Below are 26058 nucleotides of genomic sequence, written 5' to 3' on the forward strand. Positions count from 1 at the left end.
AATCTGGATCCTTTGGGTAGACTTGTCTGAACAGATGGGTGTTTAGCATCAAGTTCCATTTCCCTTTCCCCCTTTCCTATTAGCATGTTAACTGCTAAATGCCTGCCACACTCACTCTCTGCCCTTGCAATGCCCACTGACACAAAAGGAGGTCTTTTACAAAGCATCGGTAAGCTCAATGCGGGCTTACCGAACGCTAAAGCGGGACTACTGTTGGCCCAACGTGGAAGCTGGTCGTAGTTCCTCCCCGAGCACGTAACATTTCTGGGGGAAAAATAAAACCCCCGGAAATGACTTGCACAGCAGTAACCCGGCTGGTAATCAGGCATTGCTGTGCATTGCCAGGATACCGCCAGGTTACCACGGGAGCCCTTATAGCCACCTCAATGGGTGGCAGTAAGGGCTCCGTGCCTCATGGCCACGCGATGAGTTCTCTTACCGCATGGCCATGTTTGTCTGGGGGCTTTTTACCCCGCTGTGATAAAAAGGGCCCTGGCTCACAGGAAAAATGATCCCTGCCGCTAATGCAGAGCCATTTTTGCCGCAGCTTGGTAAAAGGACCTCTTAATGCTTGTTACCCTGTGGTAACTACTAAATTACTGCAAAGCCCTTTAACGCAGCTCAGCGTTAGTAATTACCATGTTGTAAACTGCATGTTAAGGTCTAGATTTTATATATTATGCCTAAAAATTTATCACCAAAATGAAATTGGCTTAAATGCATTCTATAAAGCAGGGGCATAGCTACGTGGGGCCACGGGGGCCTGGGCCCCCATAGATTTGGCTCCAGACCCCCTGCCAATAACCCTCTCGACCCCCCCTCCCGTCGCCAACTCGTCGTCGCCTACCTTTGCTGGCGGGGGACCACAACCTCCGCCAGCCGAGGTCCTCTTCTTCCTTCGTTCTGTTTCTGAGTCTGTCGTGCAAGATGTCAGACTCAGAAACAGAACAAAAGAAGAAGAGGACCTCGGCTGGTGGGGGTTGGGGTCCCCCGCCAGCAAAGGTAGGCGACGGCAGTGGCAGGGGAGGGTTGGAGGCGGGAGGGGGTCGAGAGGGTCATAAGCAGGGGGGGGGGGTCAAAGTTGGTGGTGGTGGTGGCAGCGGCGGGGGGGTGTCGGCAATTGCGTGGGGGGGGGGTCGGCGGTGCTGGGGGGGGGGGGGATAAAATTTGCACCCTCACCTTGGGCTCTGGACCCCCCTCCTGCCGAGGTCTGGCTACGCCCCTGCTATAAAGTACACCTTAATATAGGCGTACTTTATAGAATATGCCTAAATTTGCATGCACCAGTCCACACAACTAAGTTTAGTTGCAGCCAATTATGCCAAGTAAAACCTGGTGTAAGCGCACAGTGGGTGCATTCTATTACAACCTCGCATAGATTTTAGAAATGCCCATGATCCGCCCATTCCATGCCCATAACCACGACCGCTTTTCAACTATGGGATTTATATTTACATGCACCACATTACAGAATACGCTTTGCAAGTAAAGCTTGTAAATTGTAATTAATGCCAATTAGCACTGATCATTGCTTGTGAACATCCAATTATCAGCGCTGATTAGCTTGCCAACTAATTAAGTTCTGTGCATTGTTATAGAATACGCTTCGATTTCCAGTCAGAAATCTCAGCTCGATATATAGAACCTCGGAGTAATTGCGTAACGCTGTTTAGTAAAAGGGCCCCTTAATTAGCTGGAAAATAGACACCTAAATTTACAATTTATAAACAGCTAAGAACAGAAGCTTTAATTACATAACTATAGGAAGAAATACACTGAGAATAGATCATGCTTGCCTTCGAATAATAAAGAAGTGATTAGTAGAAGTAGGTATTTTCTCATCCATAGAATATATTTTGCATTAATATTTGTACTGTTTATTTATAGCACTGTTTTCTAATCTGTGGCAACATTAGTGCAGTTGGTAATGGGAACGTAACAAAGATGACCACTCATAAGCATGTGAAGGGAAAGAAAGTATCTCCACGCGTGTAGATACAAGTCTCCTGGTCACGTGATGACTGAAGAATTAGACATTGGTGACTCATCTTATTTGTCAGAATGGGAATTCTCTTCCTTGATCTTTTTGTAATGAGCTGCTCATTAGATAGCTATATAAAACTGAAATCTTTTCACATAACCAAAGATCAAGCACTACCACTTTAAACCTTAAGTCGATTAGGGTCTTTCTATATATATTTACCATGATCTGTTCCATTTATGATATGTTCCATGTATGTTCCATGGTATATTTCTTACCATGTATGTTCGCAGATTATTGCAATACCACTTGTAATTCTGTTACCCATTATGGCAAATGTAAGCCACATTGAGCCTGCAAATTGGTGGGAAAGTGTGGGATACAAATGCTACAAATAAATAAATTAATAAATAGCTATTTGACATCCTAGGCCAGAAGCAGAACAGGGCTGCCAAGAGACTGAGCCGGGCATGGGGCAGGACCCACTGCTGCTCCCCCAGGACATGGCCCCACCCCAGGACACCGCCCCAACCCAGGACGCCACTGCCGCTGCTGCTGTCCCCCCCAGACGCCGCGTAGCCAGGCCAGATGGGGGGGGGGGGCTGGAGCCCAAAGTAGGGAGGCACATTTTGCCCCACCTCCCTGCCCCCTGCTGCAATTCCACATACCTTGACAGGCGGGGGTCCCCAAGCCCCAGAAGCCTTCCCTCCAGCGCTATTCTCTGCCACATTGCCCGCCCAGTGCGGCTGCTTCTCCTCACGTGCCACGTGCTCAGTTTCATCAAAACCGAGCATGTGCGATGTGAGCGGATGCGGAACAGGCAATGTGGCAAACAACCCTGGAGGGAAGGGCTACTGCTGGTGGGGCTTGGGGACCCCCGGCAGCCAAACCAGGGGCCTCAAATCCAATTGGGTCTGCTTCATCCTGGCCTCTAGAGGGGGCCTAGCACTGGGGTCTGTCTCTTTCCTGCTCCTGTCAGGACCCAGGTGATTGCGTTAACGTGATCACCCGGGTCCTGTCAGGAGCAGGAGAGAGACAGACGCTCCGGGCCACCTTTGGAGGCCGAGCCCGGGGGAATTTTGCCCCCTATCTCGGTGGCCCTGAGGCAGAAGAACGTCTTTTCGGTTGGAGGGCCCAAACAAACCAATCCAGTTTTGCCTCCAAACGCTTTAGCTGCTGATACTGTGTTGGGCAAAATATTGGTAGGGCAAGCAAGAAGCAGTGGGAATGACCACACAGGTGGTCCAGGATGCCAGTGGCAAATCCTTTATTGAGACACTGGAATACTATTCTATAACTTGCACACCCAAATCTGCACGCTAGTTGGCAATATGAGCACAGAGCTGCGTAGAATCCGGAATGCAATGCACAGTTTACCGCTAGGTAACTGCTAAAATATTGCAAAACCCGTCAACGCGGTTGAGACGTTAACCCTTTAGTAAAATGGCCCCTATGTTTGAATAAGAGAGTATGTAGCGGACCTTTACTATTTTTTCCACAATTGACCTCTCTTGAAGTTGCTTAGTCTTGCCCTCCTTGAGAATTTCCGATGAAATTATGCTTTTTATCCCAAGCATCAACAGTATCCTTTCACAGGATTAAACAATTAGAAGGGACCTTACATCATTAGATACCACATCTGGCAGCACCAGGATAACAAGTAGCAGATTTTTTTTTTCCCAATACTTTTTGGAGGCAGACCGGTTTCTTTGCATTAGTCACGCCAGTCAGTATCTAGTAACGTAGGTGGAAAGGAGAAACATTCCAGCATTCGTCAAAAGACATTCTGTTCAACTTTAGCCCCCTTGGTTTGTTGCAAACATGAGGACGCGTCATTATTCATTGAGAGGTCCTTTCACTAAGCCGCGGGAAAAAGTGGCTGGCAGTAGTGCAGGCGCGGGGTTTGGGCGCGCGCAGAAATATTTTTCAGCGCACCTACGAAAAAAACGCCTTTTAAAAATTTTTGCCGAAAATGGACATGCGGCAAAATCAAAATTGCCACGCGTCTCTTTTGGGTGTCTGACCTTACCGCCAGCCATAGACCTAGCGGTACAGAATCTGCGCGGTAGCGGCCTACGCGCGTCAGATGCCGCTTGGCACGCGTCTGAAAATAAAAATTATTTTTCAGACGCGGGTAGCGGACGCACGCCAAAATTGAAATCACCGGAAAAGGCACGCGGTAGTCGGGCGGTAAGCCCATTTTAGCGTGCGTTGGGCGCGTGGAGAGCCCACTGTGGCTTAGTAAAAGGGGCCCTTAGGCAAAAAGATCTGTTGGGTATCCCAATAACATTTCCCATTAGTGCCTTTTTATTAAGGGTCAACCAATTTATTATCCCTCATGCATGCAGAAAGTTAACAGAGACTTCCTATACCCCCCCCTCCCCCACCATGAAGACAGCAGGGAAAAAAATATATACTTTCTCAGTCCCTGATAAATTTGTGAACAATGGTTTAATAAAGTGGTTTTCACAGGTATACAGAACCTTTGTATCTTGATTTGGTTTATGTATGCCTTCTTAAAGGAGGAGTGGCCTAGTGGTTAGGGTGGTGGACTTTGGTCCTGGGGAACTGAGGAACTGAGTTCGATTCCCACTTCAGGCACAGGCAGCTCCTTGTGACTCTGGGCAAGTCACTTAACCCTCCATTGCCCCATGTAAGCTGCATTGAGCCTGCCATGAGTGGGAAAGCGCGGGGTACAAATGTAACAAAAATAAAATAGATACTATTGGAGATTCTACATGGAATGTTGCTATTCCACTAGCAACATTCCATGTAGAAGGCTGCGCAGGCTTCTGTTTCTGCGAGTCTGACGTCCTGCACGTATGTGCAGGACGTCAGACTCGCAGAAGCAGAAGCCTGCGCAGCCACATTGGTGATCTGCAAGGGCCGACTTCTACATGGAATGTTGCTAGTGGAATAGCAACATTCCATGTAGAATCTCAAATTGTAGCAACAGTGGAGGAGTGGTTAGGGTGGCTGACTTTGGTCCTGAGGAACTGAGTTCGATTCCCACTTCAGGCACAGGCAGCTCCTTGTGACTCTGGGCAAGTCACTTAACCCTCCATTGCCACATTGAGCCTGCCATGAGTGGGAAAGCGCGGGGTACAAATGTAACAAAACAAACAATTCACATTATTTCACTGCTTCCAAATTTGCCTCTAACTATTCCATGCAGATTTAATCCCGTCAAATTGAAAATATGGAATGTGTATAAGGCCAAAGAAAGTAGGAATGAAGAGGAAAATATTGAAAGATATTAGTCCAGGTAAACTGGAGCATGGAAGCTTCACAAACCTGATACTGTGAGCACATTAGCAAGGGGTGTTCCTGGGTACACAAGTAGTTTGGAGGGAGGGGTAAGGCAGTGAGATACTCAGGAACAAAACAGCATTTTCAAATCTGCATCCATGTTTCCCCTCTGCTTGCAGAAACAAAATAGACGGAGCATCCACAGGGTACATGTACACAATAAACAAATATTTAAAATAAAAATGGATGTGCAAACTTTTCTTTAATTCCCTTTACTGACTTTGCAGCTACTGAAAAGTCTTCGTATTTGAAGTAAGAGACTGAAATTAGATCCCACCTCATTTTAAGGTGTTAAAACTTAGTGGTTTTATTTTCCAAAGATCTATCAGAGTAATGTTGAAAATTAGCTAGCTAAATCAAACCACATCAATAACCTCGCTTCTCTCATCGAACAGCAAAGTTTGTGCACCCAAAACTTCTAGACACAAACTTTATTTGCTTAGAAATGGACAGACGACAGAGGCATTTTACTGGGGGCTGATTTTTTTTTTTAAATCTGGTCAAGATAGATTTGTAACATTAACTAACTAACCCCCCTGTTTACTATGCTGTGCTAGCGGCTTCAGGCAGATCCGCAGACAAGCGGAGAACTCGAACGCCCCACGGGAGAACACAGGTATAAGAGAAAGTGGGATGTTTGACCGCGGAGATACAAAGCCTGGAGAGATGGATCTTAAAAACACTTGTTTATTGATGAAAAATGACTCGACACAACAGTTGTGTTTCGGCTGTTAGGCCTGCATCAGGAGTCTACAAAACATATATAACATATACATAAAAATTAGATAAAAGTCAAACTTAGATGTACAACTTAAATACAAAGGCTAAAATATAAAAACAATTCGTAATGAAAAATATAACAAGATAAAAACTAAGATAATACAATACTCATAAGATAAAACATAAAAAGGTGAAACATAAATATGTTTTTTTTAATCTTATGAGTAACACACATATATATGTTGTTTTTGGTTGTTCAGCAATTGATACAATATATTTACCTGGTTATCTGCATATTTATACATGATTCTTGATTATTGTATTATCTTAGTTTTTATCTTGTTATATTTTTCATTACGAATTGTTTTTATATTTTAGCCTTTGTATTTAAGTTGTACATCTAAGTTTGACTTTTATCTCATTTTTATGTATATGTTATATATGTTTTGTAGACTCCTGATGCAGGCCTAACAGCCGAAACACAACTGTTGTGTCGAGTCATTTTTCATCAATAAACAAGTGTTTTTAAGATCCATCTCTCCAGGATTTGTATCTCTGTGGTCAAACATGCTAGCGGCTTCTGCATGGCAGTGCCGACACAGCCCATTCAAAGTGAATGGGCTGTGTTGGCATTAGCACACGGCAGCCGCTAGCATGATGTGGTAAACGGGGGGTAAATTTAACCAACACAACTGTAATTACATAAATAGTTGGCCTAAGTCCAGGCGTAAAAATGTTTGTCCACCCAGGTTTAAGCGTTGTTAGCCACCAATCCAGGAAGCTAGTCGTGGCCGAAAATCCGATTAAAGAAATGAAGCAAAATCTGGTTATCTCACCAACTAAGCAGGTTTTTGAAAAAAAAAAAAAAAAACCTACCCAGAAATAATTAGAGATTAAATAGCTTTCATTTTTTGTAACTGTTCTTAGTTTAAATCATGTTACGCTCCTAAATTAGGATCCAAAATTTGTGCCCCATTTTCACGTACATTAAATTTTAATCTGAAAATCCATTTTACTTTAGGAGCTTGCTGATCGATATCCAAAACAATTTCACTGACCAGAAATTACTGCTGACTGGTTAAATCACTTTGGGCCCTGTTTACTAAGGTGCACTGGCATTTTTAGAGCATGCTAAAAATTAGAGCACGCTAACCGTCTAGATGCCCATAGGAATATTATGTGTATCTACACGGTTAGCACGTACTAATGCTTAGTGAGCATTAAAAATGGTAGCATGCCTCTAGTGCAGCTTAGTAAACAAGGGAAAGGGAAATGGGACTTGATATACTGCCTTTCTGAGGTTTTTGTAACTACATTCAAAGCGGTTTATATATATTCAGGTACTTATTTTGTACCAGGGGCAATGGAGGGTTAAGTGACTTGCCCAGAGTCACAAGGAGCTGCAGTGGGAATTGAACTCAGTTCCCCAGGATCAAAATCCACTGCATTAGCCACTAGGCTACTCCTCCACTAGCAACATTCCATGTAGAATCTTCAAATAGTAGCAACATTCCAGAATCTCAAATAGTAGCAACAGCAACATTCCATGTAGAATCTCAACTAGTATTTTCTTAGAATCCTCCTAAGCCTAAAAAAACAGAAAATCTACTAATCATTAACATTTTTAGGAAACAAAAAGGTTTTCACCTTCTTCCTAAAAGTAACATAGTTATATTCAGTCCTAATATAAGAAGGAAGAGAATTTCACAATGATACTCCCCAAACTGAAAATATGGAATTTGCTATTTTCAAAAATTTGGCATTTTTATTTATTTTATTCATTTATTTATTCTTACTTATATCCTACATTTAACAGTTGTTAGAGATTATATTGATTCAATTACATTACAAAGTTGTATGATGCTGGGTTTTACAGTGGTTGGCAAGATAACTGTTAGTGCGTATGGGATAGTCTGGTTTTCTTAATGGTGGGCATAAAATCAATTGTTCTCGAAGACGTAGAGAATAAGTACATAAGTAATGCCACACTGGGAAAAGACCAAGGGTCCATTGAGCCCAGCATCCTGTCCATGACAGCGGCCAATCCAGGCCAAGGGCACCTGGCAAGCTTCCCAAACGTATAAACATTCTATACATGCTATTCCTGGAATTGTGGATTTTTCCCAAGTCCATTTAGTAGTGGTTTATGGACTTGTCCTTTAGGAAACCTTCTAACCCCTTTTTAAACCCTGCCAAGCTAACCGCCTTCACCACGTTCTCCGGCAATGAATTCCAGAGTTTAATTATGCGTTGGGTGAAGAAACAGTTTCTCTGATTTCTTTTAAATTTACTACACTGTAGTTTCATCACATGCCCTCCAGCCCTAGTATTTTTGGAAAGTGTGAACAGACGCTTCACATCCACCTGTTCCACTCTACTCATTATTTGATATACCTCTATCATATCTCCCCTCAGCCATCTCTTCTCCAAGATGAAAAGCCCTAGTCTCCTTAGTCTTTCTTCATAGGGAAGAATGACCAATAATGAGTGAAATAAGTTTAATCAGTAGTTCTGATGTGGACCCATATAACTTTTGAAAAATTAAACAAACTGCTTTAAACTTAATTCTCTCGTTAACAGAGAGCCAATGTAATGGCAACATTAGCTCACAGCTATTAATGAAATAAATGCAAAATCAGGGTTTGTTTCTACAGCTGGGGTAAAAATAGTCTTAGCATGCAAGAAAGACCTGTGCAAGGAAGTACTAAGGCCAATTTGTACCACAGCCTTGTAAAAGGACCCCTTAAATTGTATCCACATATAAATATTAAGGAAGTGTTTTGGGGCCATGGTTCAGGCAGGCCAAAAATCTACAACTTTATTTCTTATTTCACAAAAGGAATGCACACATGACCTTCTGTTGAAGTTTGTAGGTATGGGAGAAAGCGGGATGTTTGACCACGGAAAGCCAAAGACTGGAAGGATAGATTCTTAAAACAGTTGTTTATTGATGAAAAAAAAGACTCGACACAAACGTTGTGTTTCGGCCATTAGGCCTGCATCAGGAGTCTCAGTCGATGGAGAACAGCTGATACAAACATTTAGAAGCATGTAGTAAGGTTATCGATGGGTTTGGTCTCAGTCAATGGAGAACAGATGATGCAGACGTTTAAAAGCACGTGGTGCAATAATCAGTGAGGTTGGTCTTTAAAAAGACCTTTTCTGTTGAAGTTTAGCATACTCTGGGCCCTGCTAAGCTGCGTTGTAGGCACGCTAGCATTTTTTTTTGCGCACACTGAAAATTAGCGTGCGCTAATGATAGAGACACCCATTTATTTCTATGGGTGTCTCCAGCATTAGCTCGTGCTAAAAACATTAGCGCACCTCAGTAAACAGGGCCCTAAATCTTTTTATAGCACTCCTTTTTCTACATGTGTACTATGTATATTTGATTTTATATATTGTTCTTACTACTACTACTACAAATCATTTCTATAGCGCTACCAGTCGTATGCAGCGCTTCACAATTGAACATGAGGAAAAGACAGTCCCGGCTCAAAAGAGCTTACAATCTAAATCAGGACAGACAGACAGGACAAATAAGGGATAAGGGTAGGACAGGCAGATAGGACACATAGGGAAAAGGGACTATTGAAGAGAGGAAGACAAGATAAAGGTTATGAGCAAGTGACAAGTTAGGAATTAAAAGCAGCATCAAACAGGTAGGCCTAAGTGGCCGAAACACGGCCCATGTCGAGTCTTGTTTTATTGGAAATAAAGACTTTTTTATCACCCTTAAGCGCTGTCCTTTGTTTGCACGTCACCTTCACTGTGTGCTTGTTTTTGGGGAGACTTGTGAAGGCTTGTTCTTTTGTTTTGTTTTTTATTTTTCATCTGACCCCTGTATAAGTTTCTACAAAGTTCTCGTTTGAGGCAGCCCTTTACAGATGGGATTAATGGCGTTCTTCTCCTTTGTTGCTTATTTTCCCCTCCAAATGGAAAATAAATAAGGATTGTGGCCTCTTTTGTTCATTAGCAGCGTGTACCCACACGTGTAGGTTTGCAAAATGGCAAGCAGACATGTATAAATGCTGCAACATAGGCATGTGAGTTTCGGCAGTTACACATGTAAATGATCATGGATCTTTGTAACATGGCTGCTTCCGCTGCACATACAGGAAAATACACGTGCACTCTTGTATTTATTTTAGACGAGGCTCTAGGTCTGCAAATCCCTTTCCTAAAGCACTCTCGGAATTTAACACGTCCTGATCTGGACATCTCAATTCCGATTTCTACATGCTATTGTTTTACTACGGTTCGTCGAAGAAGGGCAACCTTCGAAAGCTAATCAAGAAATGTATTAAGTTATGTCCAATAAAAAAGGTATCATCCTATTTTCTTTTCCATGTTTTATTTTGTTTGATTTCTATAGATTCTACATGGAATGTTGCTATTCCACTAGCAACATTCCATGTAGAAGTCGGCCCTTGTAGATCACCAATGTGGCCGCGCAGGCTTCTGCTTCTGTGAGTCTGATGTCCTGTAGAATCCATGTAGAATCTCCAATAGTAGCAACATTCCATGTAGAATCTCCAATAGTATCTATTTTACTGTCATAGTAATGCTTGAATGTTTTCACTTATATACACTGTCAGCTAGCACATTTGCTTATTTCCGATCTGACAAAGAAGGGCAACCTTCGAAAGCTAATCAAGAAATGTATTAAGTTATGTCCAATAAAAAAGGTATCATCCTATTTTCTTTTCCATGTTTTATTTTGTTTTATTTCTATTAATTATCAAGATGAAACCTTCTCAGTTCAGAGAGAAAGTTTCAAAACATAGCAGAGCTGACCTTCACTTCCTTCATCTACCTGAATGAGGTTTATGGGGGGGGGGGGGGGGAAGGTCTGTGGAGGAAATACTGGGATAGAGCAAAGGTAAAGGGAACGTAATTGGGAATGGAGGTGAAATACGCTCTGATTGGTGCACTGTCATCCAGTCAGCACCAATCAGAAGGAAGCAACGTTGTTGTCAGAAGGATCTGTTTTGGCAGGATTAGGAAGCAATTTAGTATGTATAAAAAGGCTTAAAACCTTTTTATAATTGCTTCTGTAACATCTATATCTATTATGTATTTATTTGAAAATTGTATAGTCCATTATATCTTTTGATTGTTTTATGATTGTTCTTTTATTTGTGGTCTTAGATTGTTGTGACTCCTGATGCGGGCAGTTCCGCTGAAACACGGCACTGTGTGGAGTCCTTCTGAACTTCCACTGTTTTGGGGAATTGTTCTTATACAGACCTGTCTGTCTAATTTTTTTTAATCATAATAAATTTTGTGTTTGTCATTCCTTGATTCCTTTTTATTTATTTTTAAAATTTATTCTTTATTGGTCTTCCCTTATTTCTTTTTTTGGTGGTACCGCAGACCGTGTCTATGGGATATGTTCAACGAATTTGGCTAAGTGGTTCACGATTAGTTCGATACCGACTAACCGATGTTGTTTGAATGGTTGAAATATTAATGACAGAAAAATGAATTCTGATTGATTATGTTTCTGGGGAACGGGAATAGTTTGGGGGTTTGAATTGTAAAATATAGCTCACTAAAACTGCGGCTGATTATTGCCACATGCCTGTCTTTGTGAATTTTGTAAATGTCAGGAATATGTATGGATGAATGCTGATGTTACGCTTTGACACGCCTGGTAATTCTTGAACCTTCTCATACAGGTTTGGTTCCAAAATAGAAGAGCAAAATGGAGGAAAAGAGAACGTTATGGCCAGATTCAGCAGGCGAAAAGTCACTTTGCTGCCACCTATGACATCTCTGTATTGCCAGGAGCAGACAGCTACCCACAGGTAAGCTGAAGAGAAGCAGCGGGAAGTTTCTGTAAGGAACAACCTTCCCCCTCTCACTCCATTTGCAGGTCACAGCCACATCCCAGAATACAGGGCCCCTATTCTGTTCCCTAGCAGACTTTGCATTTTCTGGCAGATTGGCTTCTGCCGTGATGGACTCATGTTTCTTTGGGTTATTTCCTTTGATATCATTAATGTGACCCATCAATGGGCCTACTTTCATGGATGCCTTTATTTACTCCACCTCGGCAAACAAACCAACCCAAGCTACAGTTACGTTACATAAATACTGTACAGTGACGTTCTCCGTTTCAGAATCTTCGACATTGTTGAAAATTCAGAATAAATAAACATTGCACAGTAGGTAGGATAATTCCTCTAGGGTGGAGCTTGCTTAGTAAAGCATAGCCCTGTGTGCAAAAGGGATCCATGAAATAACCTATTCCAACCACTGCATATGTTTTCTTTTTTATTCTCTTCTCCCCCCCCCCCCCCCACCCCGGTCAGTTATGTTTTTTTCTCAAACGCTCATTTTGTGTGTGTTTCAAACAGAGAGGGTAATACAGCATATACAGAAAGTATACAAAACAGAAAAAAAAAGTAACACTGGGCCTTCAAGACTGGGACAATAAAAGTTCTTTATTGATGACCCGACACGGGCCGTGTTTCGGTGCTCAATACTGCCTGCTTCAGGGGTCTGACAAGAAGATACACAGTCTGATGAAGATTGGCACCAGATGTGGATCAGTTACTGATCTCCAGACACACAAGGCAGGGATGCTGACCAGAACCTGTGACCTGCATTGAGCTGTCTTCAAGCACACCTTACTGTGTATCTTCTTGTCAGACCCCTGAAGCAGGCGCTATTGAGCGCCGAAACACGGCCCCTGTCGGGTCATCAATAAAGAACTTTTATTGTCCCAGTCTTGAAGGCCCAGTGTTGCTTTTTTTGTTTTGTGTGTGTTTCAAAGCAATTTAAAAGCAATATGGCCAACAGCAATGATAAATATGGAAATGCATGTTAAATAAATAGCAGCTGAGTTCCAATACTCAAGTATGTTTCAGTTAACATCTTTGGAAAATGTTTCAGCATCCTCAGCGTGTAGTTAGACTCTGGAACTCGTTGCCGGAGAATGTAGTGACAGCAGCTGGCCTTACGGAATTTAAAGGGGGTTTGGACAGATTCCTGAGGGAAAAGTCCATTGAACATTATTAATTTTTTTTTTTTTTTTTTTTTGGGGGGGGGGGGGGTTGCCGGTTTTTTGAAGCCTGGATTGGCTGCTGTCGGAGCCAGGATGCTGGGCTTGATGGACCCTTGGTCTTTCCCAGTATGGTGGTGCTTATGTACTTATCCTGAAGTTGTCTTCTGCCCGGTTTTTCAGATAGGAATGTGCATAGGAAAGAACAATTTTTTTTCCACGAATGTGTTCAGAATTTTGGGTGTTTTTTTCAATAGTTTAACACATTCATTTTAACAAGGAATTTTAGTGCACACTAAATTAATTTAAGGAGCACTAATTGAGTAATTAAGGCCCACATCAAATCAGTTTGTATTGATTAAATTGATTACATTAAATACATGATAAATCGATCGATATCAAAACAAAATTGTGCCAAAACCACAGCAATGTCTTCAATCTGCATTGTATGCCAGCAAAACCTGGAAGATATCAACCAAGATCAGAAAGAAGCTGGATATATTTCACCAACGATGCCTGAGAATGATCATTGATGTGACTTACCAAGATCATATCAGAAATGATGAGATACTGAGGAAAAGCAACTCTATGAGCTTACAGGATCTTCTTACCAAATGCAGAGTCTGGTTGACAGGACACACTTTACGCGCGCAAGACCATCATCATCCCAAAGTGGCACTGAAATGGAGAGCAGCTGGTGGATCCAGAAGTAGAGGAAGACTGAAATTGAACTGGAGAAGCACACTCAAGAGGAATCTACGCAATGAAGGAGGCTCTACCTGGGAGGAGATGGAAACCGTTGTGGCCAGTTGAGGCAGATGGAAAAAACTTGTTACCCAATGTGCAAAGATGCACAAAAGCAACTAGGTAGAATAAGAAACCAGTTTGACACGTTCTAAATTATTAAGGTGCATTAGTGAACCAAATATGCACTGAGTGCACAACCCTAGTTTCAGAAGAATATTACTTCTATTTTCTATAGGGGAAGGTAGTCAACAGCTTCGTCTGGGTAACTTCAGAAGCTTTGAATTCCACCTACCCTCCTCACTCAATGCTGAATTAAGCAATGAGGGATAGTGAGATAACGTTCAGAATAACAGGTAAATGGTGATGCGCTGCAAGTTTAGTAACTTGCATGGAAATTTCATTTTATATTGCTGCAGCTGGGAAGATCAGGAGTCCCTTGCCATAGCAACACAAGATAGGAGACCCAAAGGCAAGCCTTGGAGTGGAGGAGTGGCCTAGTGGTTAGCACAGCAGATTTTGATCCCGGGAAACTAAGTTCAAATCCCATTGCAACTCCTTGTGACTCTGGGCAAGTTACTTAACCCTCCATTGCCCCAGGTACAAAATAAGTGCCTATATATTTGAATGTAGTTGCAACCCCCCACAGAGCTAGTATATCAAGTCCAGTTCCCTTTCTATTTTAAAGGAACAGTGCTATAGGCAAAATATGAAAGTGCTAAACCCCTACGAGAAAAGCTTCCTCTTAAAGAACGCATTACGTTCAAAATATGTACCCTAGTTCACAAAATCATTCACGGAGATGCCCCAGCCTACATGTCAGACCTGATAGACTTACCTCCCAGGAATGCTAAAAAATCACCTCGCACATTCCTTAATCTTCATTTCCCCAACTGCAAAGGTCTAAAATACAAACTAACGCATGAGTCAACCTTTTCCTACTTGACCACACAATTCTGGAACGCGCTGCCACGCAACTTAAAAATGATCCATGAACTAACTAACTTCCGCAAACTACTGAAGACCCATTTCTTTAGCAAGGCATACCATAAAGACCAACAAATGTGAACTCCTACACACACATCCAGAATTGTCTTATAATATTTGATTGTTATACTAATATCTTGCTTTATCATTATCACGCTACCCAAAATATTTCTGTAATACTAAATGTGTATTTCTTATATATCCCACCATTTATGATGTATTGTAAGCCACATTGAGCCTGCAAAGAGGTGGGAAAATGTGGGATTCAAATGCAACGAATAAATAAATAGGCAAGAAAACTCCCATCCTAATCATCTCCTAACAATACCTCCTCCCCCCCCACACACACACATACACACACACTCAACAAGACTTGCACTGATAAGACCTCCCTTGACAAGACCTTACCTATCTTAACAAATACCCCCCACTACCTAATAACAACATCCACTCTAATAACGCCCATACCTGGTAAGACTCCCATCCTGTTTGTTCCTGTGGCACTTATCAGGGAGGGGTCCTCTGGTGTCTAGTGGGGGAGAGGAGCAGGAGAGACAGTACCGGGGGTTAAAATGGCAACTCCTCAACTCCTACTGGTAGTTTCGTAGAACGAGTGCTAGGTTTTAAGAGTCAAATATTTACACCCTTATTTGGCAACTTTATCCCTAGGAGGGGTACCATGAGAAAACCACCAGGGATTGAGCAGCACCCCCCCCCCCCCTGAACCCAGGTGCTAATGGGGTAGGAGTGACTGGGGATCTGAAAATATATTCCACGTATACTCTTATACCTCTAGAATCCAGTCATCAGGCAGTCTTTGGGTGCCTCTGGGTAACTATTTCATTGTATAATTTATAAAGTCATCATAAGCAGATTACTCACAGCTGCTTATAGATGTCTTACAAAAATCTGACATTTTTGCAAGCTGTATCACATTTATAAACAAAATGTTGTGGGAAAAGCCATGACAACAGAAAATGTTGGCAGATAAGAACTATTTGATTCACTTGGTCTGCCCATTTCTGCCTGCCTACTGTGCTGTTGTTGGTCTTGCTGAGTCTGTGGTCTTCCCTTCCATTCACAGTTCCCTCAACATTGCTCGTACATTTGCAAAAGCAAGAAAATATTTTGTGTTACTTAGAAAATTTGGCTCAATCTCACTGGGGTTGATATTCAAAATAATGTAACCTGCCTGGTTAAATTGTGCTGGGTGGGTCAGGAGTGGATATTCAGTGGCTCTTAACTGGACAGTTGCCACTGAATATCCACTCTATCCACATGGCACTTATGGATTAGTAGAAACAAACAGGAGACCGTCTACTGCAGAAGCAGAAAAGACAACCAAACAGCAGCAGCGATCCAATGAAGGACAACCACAGCCCCAAACAAGCTGTCAAAGGGGAGTAATTTCTAATTGAGATTTTCAACAACATGGTGCACTCCATCTCCCCATCCTAGTCCTTCCACAAAAATATCTTGGGCCCGATAGTCAGCCAGCATCGATCAGCAATGGCAGACATCAACCTTTACCTTTTTCACCCCATCCAGTGGGCACTGCAAACCTACAGATACTTTGAACGTTTGGCTTGCAAGCTCGTTTTCAAAGGGGACATCCCTGCAGTGTTTCATTCTGGAAAATTCCTTGCCTGGCATGCTGTGCAGAGGGAGTAAAGAAGGGACTCAGAAATTGCTACTAGCCCAGCACGTTCTCCAGGGCTGGTGGAACACGATAAGCAGGGTATGCAGAGTGGGGGGTGGAGGGCGCCAACATTCGGGAGCACCTGGCTTTAGTCCTTCTTAGCTGCCCTGCTCTTTTTCTCTGCCGCTGCTCTGCTTCTAGTCAAATGGTCTGGTGCACCGGCGCCATGCATTCCTCTGAGACATAAAATTAACTACTTCCAATTTCGTGAGACCAGAAGTAATTAATCTGTGGCATGGAGCATGCATTGCTGAGATGCCAGACCCGTTTGACTAGAGGCAGAGCTGGAGGTGGGACCTGATCCAGGGGACGGGTGAGAGAATGGAGCTGGAGCTGGGGCTGAAAAAGGGGACGTGTGGGAGAAGGGGGGAAGGAGAAGAGAGAAAGGAGATGCTGGGTTGTGCTGGACCGGGGTGGAGGGTGACTGATAGTTTGCAAGGGGGCGTCAGAGACCCTAGCACCGGCCCTGATGTTCTCTCATTGGCAGGGACATAGTACTACTACTACTACTACTTAGCATTTCTATAGCGCTGCCAGGGTTACGCAGCGCTGTACAAGTTTAAACATGGGGAAGGACAGTCCCTGCTCAAGAGAGCTTACAATCTAAAGGTAACAAACTATGTAGTCAGTGTAGGTATCATGAATGGGGAGGTGGTTAGGCACCAAAAGCAAGGGAGAAGAGATGGGCTTTGAGTAAGGACTTGAAAATGGGCAGGGAGGGCGCATGGCGTATGGGCTCGGGAAGTCGGTTCCAGGCATAAGGTGATGCGAGGTACTACTACTACTACCTAGTGGGTTAGGTAGGAGAACCAACGGGCGAGTCTCACAGGGTACAGCTGTAGTTTGGTACGGTCTTCGGCCCTGATGTTCTCTCATTGGCAGGGGCATAGTGGGTTAGGTAGGAGAACCAACGGGCGAGTCTCACAGGGTACAGCTGTAGTTTGGTACGGTCTTTAAACTCAGTATGCACAACAACAGGTAACCAGTGTAATGACCATATAATGTTTGGATTTACTTATTTTATTTGTTGGGGTTAATTAACCACCTTTATAATGAGATTCACCCAAGGCGATGAACAGTTGGTAAACATCAAACTTAGTTTTAACAGCATAACAATAATAAAATGAACAAGCATAAACAAATACAATGAAAGAGGAAAATTGGAAAACAGCAAACTGAAACCTAATAATAGGACTAACATGAAACAGGATCAAAAATATACACATTTAACAGCACTGAAGTTGAAAGGACAGAGATATAATACAATGTATGGAATAGCTAATACACACACAATTTAGTCATAACAACCATAAAAAATATGGCCGCTAAGGTTGTTCTGTCTAAATTTAAATATGAAAGGGTTAGTCCTTTGTTGAGGTCATTATACTGGTTACCTGTTTTTGTACCTATTGAGTTTAAGGTTCTTTGGATTATCTCCTCTCCTGCCTGGTTGAACACCTTTGAATATCAGGTCCTAAACTTCCAAATTGCAATAGATCTACCAAGTACTCTTGCAACTGCCAACCCTACCCATGATCTGGGTTTCATCTCGGGTGAAATTTACTGAATCTCAGTCACTGGTAGCAATAATTTCAACCCAATAAGTAGGAATAAAATGTGAAAGTTAGTGAAATAAGCAAAGGTGTAGTGTTTTGGTATCTGACCAATCAGATTACCACTGTGAATTGACTTAAAATAGAGAAAAATATCAAAGAAAGTGCAGTCGGCCAAAGGTGGGATGAAGTAAGCAACTGTACTGAAGACCCAATGCGGACTGTGTTTCGACAACTTGCCTGCATCGGTGGTATTTCTCAAGTACAAATAGTAGCCCTACATTCACTGATCGCAGAGCATTTCCATTTGGGATTGATTTGATTGAACGAGACTTATATAATACAGGAAGATTTGTGCTACCGTTTGGGCTTGAGAACGATCCCTGATGCAGGCGAGTTGCTGAAACATGATCCCATGTCAGGTCTTCAATAAAGTTGCTTCCTTCATCCCATCTTTTGACCGACTCCACTTTCTTTGATGTTCGTTTTGACGCCGTTATTGATGCCCTTCGTTCCTGCACCATTACGGCAGAGAAAACCAAATCAAATAAGCTACAGGGGCGTAGCCAGACACCCAATTTTGGGTGGGCCTGGACCCAAGATGGGTGGGCAGAAGAACTCCGCCTTGTCCCACAAGTGATTTGGTTTCTCCCTCTCTCGCCTGCATGCCATATAGTCTCTCAAACATCCCCCCTCCCTCGCATACCCACTTAAATAGCAGATTTTCACTGGCAGCGAGCAGCAACTAATACACACTGCTCATGTTGGCCCCACAGCTTTCCCTCTGATGCAACTTCCTGTTTCCGCATAGATGGGAATGCATCAGAGGGAAGAGTCTGGGGCTGGTGCGAGCAGTATGTATCAGTCGCTGCTTGCTGCAGACAAAGATCTGCTATTTACAAGGCATGCAGGAGAGACAGTTGTTGGGAATTTTTGGCTGGTGGGGCTTGGGGATCTCTGCCAGCTACATCATAGGTGTGCTGCTACTGGGTGGGCCTGGGCCCACCCAAGCCCACCCTTGGCTACGCCACTGGTACAGCACTCTAGAATTTCATTATATCTTGTTTCTTTCAGTATCCTACAAGAAGAAGGTTATGAAATAGCTAATAGTTCTACTGTGCAATCATAGCATGCCAGATTGGAGCTGAGTAGCTTAGAAAACAGAATACGGGCAGCACTGTATGCATTTTAGTTACTGCCTTGATTTGACACACTTGCAGTTTAGAAATGGCAGCTGGCTGTTTTCTCAGTCTCCTTTCCCTTTATACGAGGAGCACAAACAATTCCCCTCAAGCCCTGAGCAACCTTTCCAGCTCATATCCTTCATTAAAGAGCTGGCAAAAAGAGAAGTCTTTTTTACCTTTCAGCGGCTCAGCTTCCAGTAATGATCCACTTTCCATGCATAGTTTTGGTTCACATTTCGGAGTGACCTCATAGTACAGAAGCCACATGGAATGTAGGTGGCTGAATCTTTGCAATCTTGTAAAACACAAGCTGTAGATTTAAGTAGATCTTTTTCCAATGAACTGCCTAGTAATGCTTCTGTAGGGCTCAAAAAAAAATAGAGTTAAAGTTACATGTAAATGTTTGAAAGGAGAGGAAACTGAAGGAGGAATTGTATTATCCAATAATTGGGCATAAAATTTCATTGGTGTATTACTCTGCTACACCTGAGATTGATCAAAACCCCTGAGGCAGGCCTCAGGGCTGAAACACGGCTGTGTCGGGTCGTTTTGGAAACCTTAATAAAGTTGTTTGGTGTCCGCCTTGGCTCATCCTGCCATGAGTGGGAAAGCGCGGGATACAAATGTAACAAAATAAAATAAATGTGGATATCTGTAATATGCAGAACTTGCAAAGGGTTAAATTGGGGACTTGGTTTTGTCTTTACCTGGGCAGGTCAACAATCTACACATGTATTCCTCATTTCATAAAGAGAATACAGCTACTTCCTGACATGTCAAGGTTTTAAACAAGTGTTAATTTTCAACTAGCCCTTTACAGAAGGAATTATGGGAGATCTCTTGCTCAATCCTCCATTGCTTATTTTCCCCTCCAAATTGAAAATAAAGATGTCATCCTCTGTAGTTGATTAGCAGAATTTATATGTTTAGGTTTGCAAAATGGCTCCCAAACATGTGTAAGATGTGAAATAACAATTTACAGATGTAAATATAGGCAGTTAGACAGTTCCCCTTAATTAGGGTTACCATATGTCTGGATTTACCCGGACGTGTCCTCTTTTTGAGGACATGTCCAGGCAACCGGGCAGGTTTTGCCAATCTGCCTGTTTGCCCAGAAATCCGGAGAAACGGGCAGATTGCTAGCCTCGCCTCGCCTCCCCTTACTTACTACTGCCCTGGTGGTCTAGTGACCTCTTCCGTCTTCAGGGCAGGAAAGAGCCCCCTCTTTCCTGCCCGGAGCGCTACCCTGCATGCATCCTTCCTGTTGCTGATGTTGGCGCCGATTCAAAATGGCCGCCGAGAGTTGAAGTGGCCTCGTGAGACTTCCACTCTCGGCGGCCATTTTGAATCGGCGCCCAGATCAGCAACAGGAAGGACGCATGCAGGGTAGCGCTCCGGGCAGGCAAGAGGGGGCTCTTTCCTGCCCCGAAGAGGTCACTAGACCATAAGGGCAGTAGTAAGGTAAGGGAAGGGGGGTGACGAAAAGGGGAGGTGACAGGGGGGAGGGGAAATGTGACAGGGGGCAGGGTGGGACATGAAAGGGGGCGGGCGGGGTGTGTGGTGGGGGCGGGGTATGTGTCCTCCTTTTTTGGGGACAAAATATGGTAACTCTACCCCTAATTCCATAAAAGGCGCCCTTCAAAGAAATGTATTAGATTGGTGAGGCAAAATTTCCCTTTACTAAATACATGTTAGCTTAGTCTAATTAATCCATGCTTTTTAATATGCTGTTTAATTTTGTTCTTTATAATAATCTCTACTGTTTTGCCTGGCACCACCATCAGGTTCACTGGTCTCTAATTTCAAGGATCACCTCTGGAACCTTTTTTTTTTTAAAATTGGCGTTACATTGGCCATCCTCGAATCTTCTGGTACCATGCTGGATTTTAAAGATAAATCAATGAAGTTTGGTTGTCAACTCACTCTTGGAGGCCCATTGCGCTCTTTTTGCTTGGCTTCATTTCCTGTGCGTTGGATTAGTAATTTATAACTGAGAAAATCAAGGTTTATTTGTATGTAATAACACTGTATAAGTATGTAATTTTAATGTGAGAAATGAAACATAAAGAATAGGTATAGATATATGTATATAGATATATTTTTATTTGTACAAAGAGAAATAGAACACACAGGAGTAGATACATTTGAAATATGTTAATTTGTAATAAGTTCTCATTCGAGCACATTTTGATAGACAGCATTTTTTGTTTTTCGATTTGGAGCATATATGTATAAAGACTTCTTTGAGCCAGCTCGTGAACAGATAACATATAATTGGTCATGTAAAACACATGGGTTTTGTAAGTTGACACCTGTGACTTTTAAGGTTTGACCTTGAGCCTTATTTCTCGACATTGCAAAGGCTAGTTGAACTGGAACTGCAGTCTATTGAACTGTATCCGATAGCTGGAATAAGAGGAATTTTAGGTATAAAAATGTGCTGTCCTTTGACACAACCTGTCGAGGTTGTAGCTTCAATAACGTGTGGCATTAGAGTTTTAAGAGCCAAATGTGTGCCATTACATAGCTTTGGAGCATTTCGATTTCGTATGATTGGTGAACCCATTTTTAAGTGTAGTTGATGTGGTGGCATTCCTGGTTAGATGCAGTGAATTTAGAAACTCAGCCGGATAATTTACAATGCCATTAGTATCTTGCATTGTGTCAATGGACAAATTCTTTTTAGTTTCACCTGGTAGAATTTCTTGGATTTTGTTTTTCATTTCATCGACGTTTAAGTTTTTTGGAGCTAGAATTGCTCATTCGCATAACCATTCGTGGTTTTGATAATGATTTGCAATGTTTGGAAATATTTTTTTCCTTTAAACTATTTCTTCTACAATGTTGCATAAGTCTGGATTTAAAGTTATTTGTCCATCAGCATCGCATTTTATTTTTCCTTCTCATAATTCCAGAAACATTTTTTGATAATAGTTCAACAGATTCGTTGCCTAAAGATTTTGTTCACATATTTTTGGTCAGTTTTAAATGCTGCATAGAAGTCCAAAGAGCGGAGAACTTGAGGCAAGCTTTGAGTTCATCGCAGGGGCGTAGTCAGACTTCGGCGGGAGAGGGGTCTGGAGCCTGAGGTGAGGGGGCACATTTTAGCCCCTCCTGGCGCTGCAGACCCCAGCCACTTTTGACCCCCCTGACGCTGCCGCCCCTCCCCCATCCCTTTCGACCCCCTCCTGCAGCTGCCAACTCTCCCCCGCCACCGCCAGGTACCTTTGCTGGCAGTGGTCCCCAACCCCCGGCAGCCGAAGTCCCCTTCAGTGCCTGTCTCTGAGTCCGGCCTGTTCACTGATGTGGATTCTGTTTCTGTGAGTCCTGACATCCTGCACGTTCCTACGTGCAGGATGTCCTACGTGCAGGATGTCAGGACTCACAGAAACAGAATCCAGATCAGCAATGCGCCGGAGACCGGCACTGAAAAGGACTTCAGCTGGTGGGGGTTGGGGAGGGGACCCCCACCAGCTCGTTCTGTTCTCTGAGTCTGACGTCCTGCACGTACAACGTGCATGTCATCAGCATGCAACAGAACGAAGACTTTTTTGACTGCAGGATGAAGAGTCGGCTGGCGGGGATTGGGGTCCCCTTTCAGCAAAACTGAAGGTAGGCGACGGCAGGGGAGGGTTTGTGGCGGGAGGGGGGGGTCGAGAGGGCAGGAGATCGTGAAAAGTGGCGGCGGGTCGGTAATGGTGGTGGGGGGGGGGGGGGTCAGCGGCACCAGGGGGGGGCTAAAATGTGCCCCTTCACCTCAGGCTCTGGACCCCCCCCTCCCACCGAAGTCTGGCTACGCCCCTGATTCACACTACACAATAACCTCTGCCCAAGTCTGCCCGAGTCAAAACTGGACGTCCAGCTCATAATGTTCCCCAAAAAGTTAATCTCACAGTCATTTCAAACAGCAAATCCATCAGGATTTCCTGTTTGAAAATGCACGAGAAGGATGTTCCTGTACTGAAAACATCCAAAATGAACAGCCATTTCCCAAAATAAAACATCAAAATTATGAACATAAAAAGAGCAGGGCTGAAAAATGTCTGTCTGGCACTAGTTATACAAAAATGGCCACACAGACTTCCCTGCAGAGCAGAGGGACAACCTAGTGTTCAGTGCAGTGGACTTTAGACCACGGGACCCACGGACTAATCCCACCTTAATCCCTTTATATGTTATTGTGAGCCAGGGGCTTAGCCAGACTTCGGCAGGAGGGGGGTCCAGAGCCCGAGATGAGGGGGCACATTTTAGCCCCCCCCCCCTCTGCCACCGACCCCCCCCCCCCCGCCATTGCCGACTTTGTCCCCCACTGCCGCCGACCCTCTCGACCCCCCTCCCGCCGCCAACCCGCCGTTGCCTACCTTTGTTGGCGGGGGACCCCAACCCCCGCCAGGTGAGGTCCTTTTCTTCTCGCAAAAGACTTCCTTCTGTTTCTGACATCCTGCACGTACAAGGTGCAGGACGTCAGACTCACAGAACAAAGCCTTGCAGATCAGCTGATCTGCAAGGCTTCGTTTTGTGAGTCTGACGTCCTGCATGTTGTAAACAGAAGGAAGCCTTTTGCGAGAAGAAGAGGAACTCGGCTGGCGGGGGTTCGGGTCCCCTGCCAGCAAAGGCAGGTGACGACGGGAGGTGGGGTCGGGCGGGTCATCGTCAGGGGGGTCCAGGCCCAAATCTACGGTGGCCCAGGCCCCACGTAGGTACGCCACTGTTATGAGCCCTCCAGGAACCAGATAAAAACCTATTATACCTAAAAGTACACCACTACTATAGCCATCATGCTTGGAGGTGACTGATAAATCCAGGTACACTAGGTTTTTCTATGTTCCAAGAGGGCTCACATATTTGTACAGAAATAAGAGTTAAAGTGGGACTTTTACCTGGGTTCCCATTTTTCAAAGTCCACTGCACTGACCACTAGGCTACTTGTCACACTTGCTGCTCTATTAGGAATGGCCATAATACCTGAAGCTGTCATAGACCCTGGTATCCACTGTCACTTTCTGTTCTTAAGGCGGTGGGAGGGGGTTCACTGGGAGTTGAAAGAAGGGTCATGCCTTCATCCCTCCAGTGGTCAGCTGCTCAATCAGGGCACCTTTATGTACCCTAAATGCAGTGGCGTAGCGAGAGCGGCTGCCATCCGGGGCAGTTCGCCGCTGCACATCCCCCCAGGTACAGCATGACACCCCCCTCAGCGCATCACCAAAGCCCCCCCCCCCCCCCCCCGAGTGCATTCTTGCCTGCCGTGTGCATGTAGCTGGGAGGGTGTCGGTTCCGCTGATTCCCTGCTCCCTCTGTCCCGGAACAGGAAGTAACCTGTTCCGGGGCAGAGGGAGCAGGGAACCAGCGGAGCCGACACCCCCCCAGCGGCGTGCACCCGGGGCGGACCGCCCCCACCTCCCCGCCTTTGCTACGCCACTGCCTAAATGTGTTCCAAACAAAGCTAGGTAAAAATGGTTTGCAAAACCATGTGTTCAAGGGGAGCCAATTAAAGTATGATGGGTTTCCCAGTCTGAAGTCATGCAAAGATTTTGAAAGAAAGCTAAATTGGCTTGTCAAATCAGGCCAGTCAGTGGCAATAGTTTTGTTTTGAATAACTATGATAAAAATGTTTTTTTTAAATGTAAAATCAAAGTTGTAAACAGCTCTAAATGAATTTTTTATTAACCTTAACCAAATGGTTGATTTGAAAATGTCTGGAGTCTAAAATACCCCAAAGAGTTTGATTCTTAAAACAATAGTGGCACTTGCATCAATACGGACTTTTGAAACTTGAAGACATGAGAACGCAAAATAATTTTTAGGTGGGGGCAGGAGAGGAGGGTACGGTTAAAATCAAAATTGCTTGGCTTACTGAACATGTGTAAACATAGACTTCTTTTCTATTTTTCAGATTCAGAACAATCTGTGGGCAGGAAACGCCACAGGGGGATCCGTGGTTACTTCCTGCATGCTACCACGTGAGACTTCCACCTGTATGACGCCTTATTCCCACTCGTCGCGAACTGATTCTGGGTACACGGGCTTTTCGAACCACCAGAATCAATTTGGCCATGTCCCCCTCAACAATTTTTTCACTGACTCTTTGCTTTCGAGATCAACTAACGGACACTCGTATGAAGCCAAGCCAGAGTTCGAAAGGAGATCTTCTAGTATCGCAGTCCTTCGCATGAAAGCCAAGGAGCATGCCGCTAACATTTCTTGGGCCATGTAATACAATATTTTTAGTAACCAAAAATTTACAGCCATCTCTAATATTTAAAGGACGTGTTGCTCTACAGTATGTAAAATTTCTGACCGGGTGAAACCCGTTTAAATGCATATCATTGTGAAAACAGCATTGTAAAATAGTCTTGCGCAATGAATACATGTAGCATGCACTAAACTTAACAAATCATATTTTTTATATAGAAATTGGTTTTTATTATAACAATTGCTGAAATATTCTTTAAGCCCTTCTGAATGAAACTGCGGTGAAGTTAATTCATGCAGGCGGTATTGGTTGGCGTTGGAATTTGCATACGGTGTAATAATTGTTAAGATGGGTGCCTTCTTAGTAAATAAATCCTAAAATGTATCTCAGCCATTCTACTACCTCTGAAGCCCAATTTTGTGTAGATTGTTTAGGTAGGAAAAGGGATGTCTTAAGTCTCAATATGTAGAATTTGCAGAATATTTTACAAAAGACATGCTAAACGCAGAGCTTTTTGCAAAATATATGGCTTTCATGAAAAGCACCGACATTTTGCAGTACATCCAATGAAAGCAGCAATTTTAGAAAAAAGACGTGCTCAACAATAAAGTGGCATCACTCCAGACTTTAAGAGGGTAATTTTATTACCTAGTGCCTGGTTTAAGAGGGCAAGAAGATG

The 26058-nt window shown here is 43.6% G+C and overlaps 1 protein-coding gene across 1 annotated transcript in view; it reads left to right on the top strand.

Annotated features, from left to right (window-relative positions):
* Positions 1–25450, top strand: part of ALX1 (ALX homeobox 1) — a 45070-nt gene extending 19620 nt beyond the window's left edge. Inside the window, exons 3-4 of the mRNA XM_030214895.1 lie at positions 11692–11820; positions 25080–25450. Coding sequence (XP_030070755.1) covers positions 11692–11820; positions 25080–25400 — 450 coding nt within the window. The 3' untranslated portion in view covers positions 25401–25450. The remainder of the gene's footprint in view (positions 1–11691; positions 11821–25079) is intronic.
* Positions 25451–26058: the final 608 nt, after the last annotated feature.

This window comes from Microcaecilia unicolor, chromosome 9, assembly GCF_901765095.1.
Source record: "Microcaecilia unicolor chromosome 9, aMicUni1.1, whole genome shotgun sequence".
Classification (NCBI taxonomy): domain Eukaryota; kingdom Metazoa; phylum Chordata; class Amphibia; order Gymnophiona; family Siphonopidae; genus Microcaecilia; species Microcaecilia unicolor.